Source organism: Gasterosteus aculeatus, chromosome 7 (genome assembly GCF_964276395.1).
Source record: "Gasterosteus aculeatus chromosome 7, fGasAcu3.hap1.1, whole genome shotgun sequence".
NCBI classification, from domain to species: domain Eukaryota; kingdom Metazoa; phylum Chordata; class Actinopteri; order Perciformes; family Gasterosteidae; genus Gasterosteus; species Gasterosteus aculeatus.
The window spans coordinates 25,900,890-25,912,285 of record NC_135694.1 but is presented as its reverse complement, the minus strand read 5'-3'; the positions used below and the strand labels follow the sequence as shown (position 1 = coordinate 25,912,285).

Sequence of the window (11,396 nt, the reverse complement as noted above, 5' to 3'; positions counted from 1 at the left end):
TTGGTCATGTTTTTCAATTGTTTAGTAAATCATATGGACATGGAACCGTAATATATTTGAATGGTGGCGTTGATTTTTAATTTATTGAAATTTATTTCGGAGAAAAACAACAGCCTAGACATGGTCCCCAAAAAACACTTTAATTGTGGAGGTCACAGCAAGTATCTCAAGTGGGATAGAACAGATTTTGGTGGAATTATATTGAATAAATAACTAACTGAGTCTTACAGGGTTGATAACGCGTAAACGTTACGTGTACTCTATATGCAAGCTACATTCACCGTCCTTTTCATGCACCCATTACGGTCTTAAATATCTTCAAATATATTGGAGAAATCAAAAAAAGGTGCCAATAAAAAAAATTGACAAAAACAGCACAAGCACAGACGTGGCATTTAAGTGGTGGAATTATTTCCCTTTTAAAACATATTTGGACTGAAATACTACAGTCTCACCCGAAGGGATCACATTGAGTTGATACAATCTGGAAAAAAAACAAAAACGAATCACACTTGAGAGTTGAGTAACAAAAACAGAGCTTAAAAATCAGTCTCAGTCTCATCAGTTCAGCAATGCTGGGACTACATTGGTCTATCACACAACCTGAGCCCGTGACTCGAGTAATTAACCATAAAAAAAAAAACTCAATGAAAAAGGAGAGCGCACACGCCTGCTGTAAGATGAGCTACACCACATCAGTGTATCAAATGACCCGTTCAAACGGCGAACAGTTCCTTCAGAGTACATGCAAATGTATTCAAAACGCAGTAAAAAAAACAAAACACAACTGAAAAACGTAGTCAGCACACAACAGTAAAACAACTAAAACAAGAAGGGAGAGAAGTTAGATTATGGTAGATCGGGGTTTGGAAGAGGTGGGGGTGGGACCCGCCATCGTACCCTTTAGATTTGCTCAGACTGAATGCAAAGTTTGATTTATTCACATTAACTTGTCTGCTGCTGTGTTTTGCGATCCATGCTTTGTTAACCACAAACAGCCCGTCGTTGTACAGACGTTAGCTACAGTGAGTCAGAGGCCGCTCTCGAACAAATGGGCCTATACACTGGAACCCCAGTAAGAGATTTGCTTTATTTCTGTGGGTCGACCCCTTCCCCCCCCCCCCCCCCCCCCCAATTTGAAATCACACATAATGTATAAATCCAAACTTTGTGATGCCTCCGACACTCAGTCTGAACGCACCTTCAGGGCTCCAGCAGAAATGGGACGAGCGTTCACATTCCAGTTGTTGGGGATTCAAGCGGAGAGATGTGCAGGTCCTCACTTCTTCCACACGGAGTAGAAAACCCATCTGACGCAAACGAATTAGGGATCATACACAACCGTGGGCAAAAATGAACAGTACCAGGTCAGGTCCAGCCTATCAGAACTTGGTTCGATCGGTTATGAGGACACTAGCTTTTCAGAGGTTCGTGCACAGCAACAGTTAACAGGATATGGAAAAACCTTTCTTAATGAGTTGAGTCATTGTGGTGCGCTTGTTTGAGCTACACAACAACATCTGCACATCCCGGCCGTGGAGGCCATGCAAGGATACTGTTCCAAGTAGGAGGGGACACACACCACCTCTTTGGAAAACCCCACGGGGCACGAGAGCCGCCCTAGCTGTTCCTCGTACAGACCCAGGGACTCGGTCATGTTCTCGGCGTTACCCTGGTGACCAGGAGCAAAACAACGTCACATGACAAACAAACTGCCGTTTGTGTTCCTGTCGCAACAGGAAAACGGAAACTAACCCAAGAAGGATAATTTGAAGGATCACTTGGGGTTTAGATTATTACACTAATAGAACATAATCAGCGTGACCCACCTGTGTTAAATATTTTCCCGAAGGATGCAGGACCTTTATTGACAGGTCTAAGATGAGACGCAGAAACTCCCACGTAGAGTCTACGACAAGCAGTTCACACGGTTTCAGAATCAGGTTGAGACGCATTTTGTGGCCACTCGTTAGGTAGAGAAAGAAATGCAAGAAAAAAAACACAATGCAGAAACCTTCTTCTGGCTCCATGGATATCGGGATTGCGGTCAGGTCGTTGATCACGTAATCAAACGTCTTTCCTTCCTGGACGTACTTCTTCAGCACCGGGACGCAGTCCTCTACTAGTATCTGTGGCGCAGAGGGCGAGCAGAATCAACTCAACGCTGCTCTCAAGTTAACAAAGTAACAAATACAGTTCAATTCAGTACTCACTTGGTAACAGTCTCCCTTCAGGTTGTCAAGGATATTTCCACAGGTGCCTCTCATGTACTTTTTGCAAGCGTCAATCACCTTCTGGTCAATGTGCACACTTTGTAAAGGATTAATAAATTGAGTGCAGATATACAACCAAACATACAAGAAGGAGCTGTGAGAGAACACTACACTGCCTCGGGGAGTCACCAGAACAAACAAAGGATATATCCAACATGGTGACCATCTTTGGCTTTTGTTTGACCATCTCAGAAAGGATGCCTCCATCACCTCCTCCTAATATCAGCACCTCTTTTCCAGTATAATTCTCTCTGCCGCTACCCATGATGGCCAGGGTGTAGGCTAAATCGCTCTCTGCCAGGTCTGCAAGGTAAAATAAGGGTTTAAACTGGATATAAATCAACAGGCCGGCCATTATTAGCCGGTTAGTGATTAGTCGTGGTGACCTGATTTCCAGGTCATTCTGTGAGAGACGTGGATTTTAGTGTTGTGTACACTCACTTAAGTCATTATCCAGTATGAGAGCATTTCCGTACTGCTGCGAGTGCAGTATCTTTATGTTTTGAAATGCAGAATCTTCTTCATACACCAACTGGTCCATATCGTACTCGACCAGTCTGTTGTCAGTTGTGGGCCAGTATCGGTCAACTTCTGCTCCCCGTACGAGGGCCGGGAGCCTTGGTGTCAACAACACAATGAAACAGACATTAGCGCGACTGTATTTCTGTATGGAAAAAGAGCCCAGCCATAAACCTCCTGAAACGTACCTTTTGATCCTTGTTATATTGCCATTCAAGATCACCTTCAGCTTAGATTCCAGTGCATTTAAAAGCTGTGGAGGGACAAGCTTTGTCGATTAGTGGGGAAAATATTTTCGCGACAACATTTAAATGCAGGGGACAATGCAACAACCATAAATCGTTGTGTTTTGCTCGCTGCAAATCCACAGCTATTAAGGCACAGTTGTACTTTTCAGAGAGAACAGTACAGATACAAAATAAATTTGTACCAACAGTTTATTTTTGGACAGCTGAGGACAGTAAACAAAATATTAAGCGATAATTTGAAGTTTTAGAAAATGGAAAAGTGTTGTGCATGTATGCTTTGAATCACCTACATTGTCTACTTGCGCAAAGTCGTCCTCTTCATAACACTGCAGATCAACAGTGACCAACCCATGCGAGTGTACACGCAGAATAGCAAGCCTGAGAAAGGAAGTGGGGAAGATAAAATACAACACGCCATTTAGCAAAATTGACCTGTCAAAAAAAGCCAGTAAACAGCACCTCCATTTCCAGCTATTTACCATAAGATGAAAAGGTTCCATGTGGTCGTTTTTAAATCAAATGTTTGTGCAGAATGTGAAACTAAGACTATGTAATTAAATACACTACCTAACAAAGCAAAACGCTTTAGTCAGTCTCAAAGAAATTATGTGGGAAATAAAATAAAATAAAAATGGGTCTCTTACCAGCCATTCTTGCCTACAAAAGTGCCAAGGTATCCATGTCCATTTGTTTCATGGACAGTCTCCGTCATTTCCTGCTCGTGAAATATGGACAGTAGATCAGGAACTGTCGAGGAGGAGTCAACTGGGAAGAGAGAGAAGTTTAGAACAACGAGAATGAGAGAACCTGCTGTTGTGAGTGACGTGGCCTCCTGATACGCAACGAATCGATCTGAATCCCCTCGACAAATTATCCTAACTGATGCACAATTATGTCAAAAGCCTTCGATGCAACAATGTTTACGTCACACAATAGTAGCCGTAGTTTGTCTTGATGCAGAGGCGCCGGCTAAATATAGACACATCTCAAAGCTTCCCATCCAATATCCTTGAGAAAGCAGTTGCTAATCAGTTATTTATTCCACATTAGGTGTAGCTCACTCGTGGAATGCTGTGCAGCAACACATACGCACACAGAACACTTACAAAACCGTCAAACCCAACCGGAAGGATGGGCTGCTTGCCAATCAGGTGATTGAGGTGCTGTCTGTCCTGCTTGCTTCACCCACAGAGATCTATGGTCTCACCTAGACGTGTTGTCTTTGTTTTCCTCTGTGTATGTTATGTGCTTCAGTAGTACTGTGTACTTGTGCTTCTACTGGAAGTGTGTTTGTTCTTCCTGACGCACCGTTTTTGTTGCTCTAGTCTGTCGTACGCTCTTCTTTTTTGCTGTGTATTGGTTTTGTGTAGAAGTTGCTGTCCGTTTGTCTAAAAGTTTTAATTAATTTCCTTTTGAATTTTTTTTACATCTGGTACAGTACAACTGTTGATTAGTGTGCATGGTCCTTGCAAAATAAACAAGTACATTTTATTTACTTTTTATTTTAATATTGTCTGAGGGATCTGTTATCAAATTAAAAGTCACCTTGTCTCTAAAAGTTTCGTAATTTTAGATATTTCGCTCTCCTTTTTAAGTCATACCAGTGTTTGTTATTTACACAAACAGAATTATTAAGTTTGCATCGGGTGCGTTTCAAAAACGATTCATAAAATGTAGAATGTATAATTCATGTATTGATATATCTGTTCATGTTTTGGATATTTAACGTTAAATTAATAATTGTATTATATACGGACTGATAATAAGCATACAACTTAATAGCATACGTCATAGCTGGTGACTATATTTAAACCTGTAACTGCTACTTTGAGACCAGCAGCATTGAGCTGCTCGGCCGCAGTCCGACAACGGACTTACGTTACTGAACTCGTATTAGCTTCAACTTTTTTTGTCAGAAAACTACAAAAATGGCGTAATTGCGCAGCTTCCTGTGCTGGCTCGAACACACTTTATTCACAATGGGCCATTGAGTGTCCTCGCCGCAGCAATGAGACCGAATAGACCCCAAACTTAAAAAAAAAAAAAAAACGTAACGTCTGACACAACAGAAGTGACATTAGACATTTCACGCGCAATCACCCGCTGTTGCAAAAACAAACTTGTTTAAAAATATCAACGTGCCATCCTCAGCGATGTTTCATCAAAATCAATACAGCGGTACTGTTTTGAAGGACAGTGACAGGCTAGCGGCTATTAGCGGGCTAGCCGGCTAGCTAGCATGCAGCGCCGGTTGCAGTCCCGGTTATTTCAGTGAGGCGGCTGCATTCCGCCGCTCACCGCGCTCCCCTTACCTGCCGCGGAGAGCTTGAAGTCGAGGGTGTAATGTCGCAGTGCCATGTCTGAGTGCAACCGTCATCCATGCCTGGAAATAGGCAGGCTGCGAGTATTTATCTGCAGAGACAGAGGGAGGGCCCTGCTACCGCTGCTTCTACCGCTGAACGTTGCGCCGAACCAGGAACTGCGCTGTGATGGAGTGACAGAGCAGCAGAGAGTAAAAACACGAGGCGAGAGAACAATCCTCCACTACCACCACCTCCTCCTCCTCCCCCCCTCGTTCGATTGTTCTTTGATCGACGTTTACATTCACGGTGTCACATTCACTTATTTATTACCGTATTAATCATTTTTACACAAGAAACATTTTCCGGTTCCTGGTATACACATTTTGAAAATGACTTTCAGTGTTCATCTTTGCAGTGGGATCCAAAATCTGGGTAACGTGTGCGCGTTACTAAATGCATGAAAACGGTATTTGGGAAAACAAGTAGAACTGACAATTTCCAAACATCGATTTTATTTATGTAAGTGAAATGAGCTCAATGGACATACATGTGAATCCGTTTTCAACCTAATTTAGATACAAGATGTACAGAAACAGATTTTAACTGAAACTAAACATTTTATATTTAGCATTCTTGAAATTACATGATTGGACTTCATTGGACAATTTAAGATAATTGCAGTGTAATTTTTACTTTTACATGACAGATTTGCACAGGAGCAAGATTACAGACAACCTCTGTAATCTTACAAATCGCAGAGGTCACCAGGAATTACTGGTGACGTGCAAATAGGGCTTTAGATTGTTGATCACGGTTTGGGTTCTCAGTTATCCCGGGGAGGGAAGTTGATGCACGGACTTTTTAAATATATGGACATAGTCTTCGACGTCAACAATAACATTCTGGAGACAGTAAGCAGAGAGCAACCTGAGAAGGAACCAACAAAACAAGTTTTTTAAATAAAATCTAAATGGGTTGGATATGTAAAAGGAAATATATACAGTTGTTGTTGATGGGGAAACTAGCTACAGAAACCAACACAGGTTGTAAACACAGTTATTTCTGCAGAAAATTTCATTTCATAGCATCTTTGTCCTGAAAAAACATATTGAATTGGAGGCCGTCCTATGGTTACTCATTCTGACTAATCATGATGACGCTTCACATACTTTTACACCATTATTAAAACTACCTTCATCCATTGCGTCTCCAGTACATCATCAGAAACTAAATCCACCACAATCAAAACCATCAAAATCAGAGTCTGCCACTTCAAAGTCAAAGCTGTTACAGTGAGCGGAGTCGAGTGCGGGCCCTGCGCCGTTGTACACTCCTGTTGCTCCCATGCCAGGGAAATCCGTGTTGAGTGGCAGGTCAGGAGCTTTGGCTTCCAGATTAGGGAGCGAGCATGCGCCCAGGTAACCCAGAGCAGAGGAGGCAGCGGCTCCGCCCATCAGCAGATAAACCGCCTTCACTGCGTCGGCATTACTGATGGTGCCGTGGCGCAGACACCCTGCTGGGTGTGCACCACCTTTGTATTGCTTCGTGAGGGGAGAATTCCGGCCTGAAAAACAGGTTACTTAACATTTTACCCTGATCACTTATGAAAAAAACCGCCTACCCGCCTAACCCACCTTTCTCCCTGAGGGAAGCACAAGCCGTCGGCCCCGGGGAGTCTGCTTCTGTGTTGCAGAGCGGTGGAGTCGGTGGATCCTTGTCCAGGATTTGCTCAGGCACCAGATCTTGGAGTTTAATGTGTGGGGGTGGCAGCCGATGTCGTTTACATGGACTGATAGGTGACGAGAGGCTCTACGGGGGATGAAATAGCGTGACTGAAGAGGACGTTGAATAGAGTAAATACATTTTAATGGTGACGCTCACAACATCACCCCAGTGTTTAGTACTCGTTTAGCATTTAAAACAATAAACCTACTAAATATGAGCACAGAAGAGCTGCCAACGTTACATACTTTAATGCTAACGTCCGCATCGCCTCAAAGCACTTGTGTGTCCAAGTACAGCTAAGTGCGGCCTCTAGCCTTTTATTCATATTCCAAACCAAACTCAATAACAAATATGTCTCATAAACTCACCTTTTTCACTTTTTTCAGTATATTCAGCCATTGACTAAAAAGTGATAAGAAATGCTTCTGTTAGTCCATGAAAAATCAAACATCCATCAACATCAAGTGAGGAAATAACCTGCAGCAATGGAACATGCAGTAACTCCAGTACATTTCCTGCTACACACAGCACGGGGTATTAAGCTAAAGAAAATACGCAGTCAGGTTAAAAATCCCCATCTGGTGCCTGCTGGGACCTTTATGTTCTTTAACAAATATACTGTATGGACAGAGGAGAGGGCGAGCAGAAGGAGTTCATTGACACTAAGCAACATGAGCAAACATTAAGTAATAAAGGTTAAACATTTAAGGAGAATGCACCTTTTGGCTGTGTCGCGGATAGATAGAAAGTAGCATATCTCATATCTGTTAAATATGAAACTAAAAACAGGAGGTTTGGGTTAGTTCAGCATTAAGACTGGAAACATGGGGAATGGTAATTCCGCTGCATCAACATCCAGTCCGGTCTTATTGCTCCTCTGCTGGCAGAGTGTTACATCTCTTCTCATCCAATATTTAGCTAGAAGTGGTAAAAAGAAATAATGGAACTACTCCCCGACGTGACTCATGGCTCAAGGGCCAGTAACAATCAGGGACGGCGCAGCGAGCATCAGACCTGCAGTCTGCAGCGGTTTCAGCCAGCAGCAGCAGGTATTTACTCTGGGGAAGGATCAGGGCGAAGCAGCATTCCCTGCATCCGCCAGCAGGTAACCTGGGCAGGTCCAGGATCTCCTTGCCTTCCACAATTGCCTCACAACTGTTCTGCAACAGCACCAGCTGGTCAGGGGGCGACGCGGCATCGTGACACACGAGGAGGCTTCCCTCGGCCGTCAGGAGGAGAAACCTCTTTTTCCACTGTTTGAAAATAAATCCACCTGTATAACAAAATCAGGTTGGAAAGAACAGGAAATACTGATGAATGGAAAGTAGCACCCACGGCCTGTTGACAGGGAAAACATGTGCGCAGTGGTGATGATGGCAGCAGAAGCACTGGATTAAACACAGTCTGTCATTGTATCATTCCCACAGATTAGGGGCGGTCAGATGGTTGGTGGATCCAGGGGGCTGTTGGATGTGGGGCTGGACCAAGCAGACGATGTGTAGACGATAGCATCATCATAAAATGTACACATCTGAATCTATAGGCACACAAACTCGTTATTAAAGCATAAAACATAAGAGTAAATGGATTACGTCAAAACGGGGGAAACAGATTTGGCTTTCATTTATATGTATTTTTTTGTTTGTGTCAGTCATTGTTTTTTACCTAATTTCCATAATGCACTATATTCATTTTATTAATAAAATGTTTTTTTAATCATACGAGAATCTCATTTAGATTCTTTTCATATTCAGAGTTTAGCTCAAAACTAAGACGCAAAATAAAGGTATCATCCTCCTTAACGATTATTCACTATCATCACCTTCACGCTGCAGAATCAAATTCAAGTTCATTTTTGTTGTTGTGGTAGGATCCAATATAAACGGGATAAGCTAAAAGCACGACGGTTAACCGATGTTTCCCCGTAGAATCCACTGAGAAGTGCAGAAGAAGAGAGCCAGTCATTTTGGACCACAAAATGTCACCACGGCGGCGTAGATGATTGCTGGGTGAAGAAGAGGATCCACTCACCGTACATCCTGAGCACGCCGCGGTGGATCCCAGAGACGCTCATGTCAGCCGTCGACGCGTCCGCGGCTCACAGAGAAATGTTGGACGGGGGGGGGGAAAGCACACGATGCTCAATGGGAGTTTTAATGCTCAGCCTTAATCCCCGTTCAGAGGGGATGTTCCAAAGGGGCCACAGTTCAACGGCTTGGTTGGAAAATGGGTTGTGATGAGATGTTACAGACAAACTGCGGCATGGAGCGCTTGTCAGCATGGCTCAACAGATTTATCTTAATAGTTTTTTTTTTTAAATCACCCGTGGGCTCATTTCCTCTCCTTTGAATGCAAACACAGAGTACAAGTTTACAACTGCAGAGACATGAACATGAATTAGTAAAGTTAATCAACTGTGGTTGATGAGCCAGTAGCCAGAACATCCTTAGATAACATTTGCCTTTAAACAGGTACACATCAAAGTGTGTACCTGTTTTTTGCCTGGTACTGTACTTAATAAAATAAATATTATACAATGTGTATAATACATATTGATTTCATTTATCAGATAATTTTGTAGGATGTGTTCACTGAACAGTAATTGAATCCAAGCTGTAAATGTTCCAAATTAGGACCCGTATTTTAAGGGGTCAAAGGTTGGACCATGAACCATCACATTCATGCAGTACATGTACAATACGATGCTGATGTCAAATACAATGGTGTTTTTTCCTTATACAAAATCAATTAATCAATCAAGAGTTTTAACGTCTGGAAAAAAAATGTATTAAATAATTTTAAAGGGATCAAAAGCTCCAGTACGTCAACATAACAAAGATAAATAGATATGAATGAAGTGAAAGAGACAATAATCACAAAGGAAATACATAATTTATTTGAATAAAAGTGTTGATTAAATATCGTCAGAAAGGCAACGTGTGAAGCAGTGGTTTATCTACTCCCCAGCAGACAACTAATTCCAACGAATGGAAACCCATAATGTCAATAAATTATTGACAGACGCACCATTTTCATGCAAATGCTTATATTATTAAATAAATTATGACAATAAACCAAAGTAAAACTTGGTGTGAATATCATTTGCATATAAAAAGGACGAGCAACGGTACCGAAGATGAGATGTAATGTCCGTGCTGTCCATTGATTAACACAAGTAGTGCTGCAATAGTTGTAATTCAATCCCTGCGTACGCGTGACGCACTGGTGAGCTAGGACAGCTGATCCTCGTATTGCTTCCTGAAACAGTCTCCAGCTGGATAGAAGTCCCAGCAACGCTCCTGGTACATCTTCCACACGTACGACTCCTAAAACAGAGGAACAACGAGTCACAGACAGACGATGCGGGAGAGAAAAAATAAACACACAAAAACAGCTCAACTGACCTGCCCAGTGTGCTCCGTCTCATCTTTATTGATGAGGTACATCAAGAAGAACCTGAAAAATGACACCATAGTATAATCTCAATGGTGCATGCACGCACATACACAAACAGTGGCTGCACACGGGGGAACTCACATGTAATTGGCCAGGTTGTGTTCATCCAAAGTGTGGGTCTCAAAGCCGTGCGGCGTTGTATCAAAGTAGTCACTTCCGATGCCACATATAAAGCATTTAGTCTGCACAGAAATCAGTGATGATGCTTAAAAAACACGTTGTGTATACATTTGGAGCAAGTGTCAAGGGAGAGTGTCATACCTCCATGTCTTCCTTGACCTGCTCCTGTTGGTCTCTGAGTTCTCCGAAGGCATCAATGATCAGACCTGAAGCATTAATACGGTTATCATTATTCATTAGAGGTGTTTGTAAAAACAAAAGTGCCAAACATACCTTTCTAACATATCAAGAGTTTTAAATAAGTCTCCAAAAGCTCCCTCGTTTCATTCCAACCCAATGCCATGACCTTTACCCTGAATGATGGCCAGCAGAATAACAATGACGAAGAAGAAGAACGTTATGTCGAAGACCACTCGGTACAGCTCGTATTCGTCCCCAGCGGGATCCTCTATCTCGTCCCCGATTCCTCCGCCGGCGCGCACACCCACGTACATGTGGAACAGGTAACACTGCGGAGGGAAGCGAATGCGCATCATTTGGGGAAGAGGTGCAGACGGCGCGTTGGCAAAGAGGCACGACGGCGACCTACGGTCATCATGTCGTCGCATTTCATATCCGGTTCGTCCTCCTCCTCGCCCTTGTTGTAGAACTTGCGGAAGAAAATGAAGGCGACGACGGTGTAAAGGTACACCACCACGGCCAGCAAGCCCAAGGTCATCATGAGCTGCCAGAGAGGAGAGGGAAACCCGGTT

General features: G+C 42.9%; 3 protein-coding genes across 6 annotated transcripts in view; all 3 read right to left on the bottom strand.

The window, feature by feature from the left end:
* Positions 1-124: 124 nt before the first annotated feature.
* Positions 125-5,554, bottom strand: sms (spermine synthase). Its single transcript, XM_040182135.2, has 11 exons — positions 5,353-5,554; positions 3,685-3,805; positions 3,331-3,418; positions 2,981-3,045; positions 2,715-2,890; positions 2,422-2,576; positions 2,214-2,303; positions 2,015-2,129; positions 1,830-1,909; positions 1,557-1,672; positions 125-1,310 (listed from the first exon to the last, which is right to left on the bottom strand). The coding sequence occupies exons 1-11, from the start codon at positions 5,396-5,398 to the stop codon at positions 1,280-1,282; spliced, it is 1,083 nt and encodes a 360-aa protein (XP_040038069.1). The 5' UTR covers positions 5,399-5,554; the 3' UTR covers positions 125-1,279.
* A 284-nt stretch (positions 5,555-5,838) lies between these two features.
* LOC120822200 (uncharacterized) lies at positions 5,839-9,327 on the bottom strand. The gene is made up of 5 exons (XM_040181662.2): positions 9,100-9,327; positions 8,083-8,341; positions 7,437-7,470; positions 6,978-7,152; positions 5,839-6,907 (listed from the first exon to the last, which is right to left on the bottom strand). Exons 1-5 carry the CDS (start codon positions 9,140-9,142, stop codon positions 6,564-6,566), a joined length of 855 nt encoding a protein of 284 aa, XP_040037596.2. The 5' UTR covers positions 9,143-9,327; the 3' UTR covers positions 5,839-6,563.
* Positions 9,328-9,941: 614 nt separating this feature from the next.
* LOC120822199 (ryanodine receptor 1) overlaps positions 9,942-11,396 on the bottom strand; it is a 38,831-nt gene continuing 37,376 nt past the window's right edge. For all 4 annotated transcript variants that reach the window (XM_040181658.2, XM_040181660.2, XM_040181659.2 and 1 more), the window contains 6 exons: positions 11,234-11,368; positions 10,997-11,153; positions 10,786-10,850; positions 10,606-10,706; positions 10,473-10,524; positions 9,942-10,394 (listed from right to left, as the gene is read on the bottom strand). In XM_040181658.2, the coding sequence (XP_040037592.2) occupies positions 10,299-10,394; positions 10,473-10,524; positions 10,606-10,706; positions 10,786-10,850; positions 10,997-11,153; positions 11,234-11,368 (606 nt within the window). In that variant the 3' untranslated portion in view covers positions 9,942-10,298. The remainder of the gene's footprint in view (positions 10,395-10,472; positions 10,525-10,605; positions 10,707-10,785; positions 10,851-10,996; positions 11,154-11,233; positions 11,369-11,396) is intronic.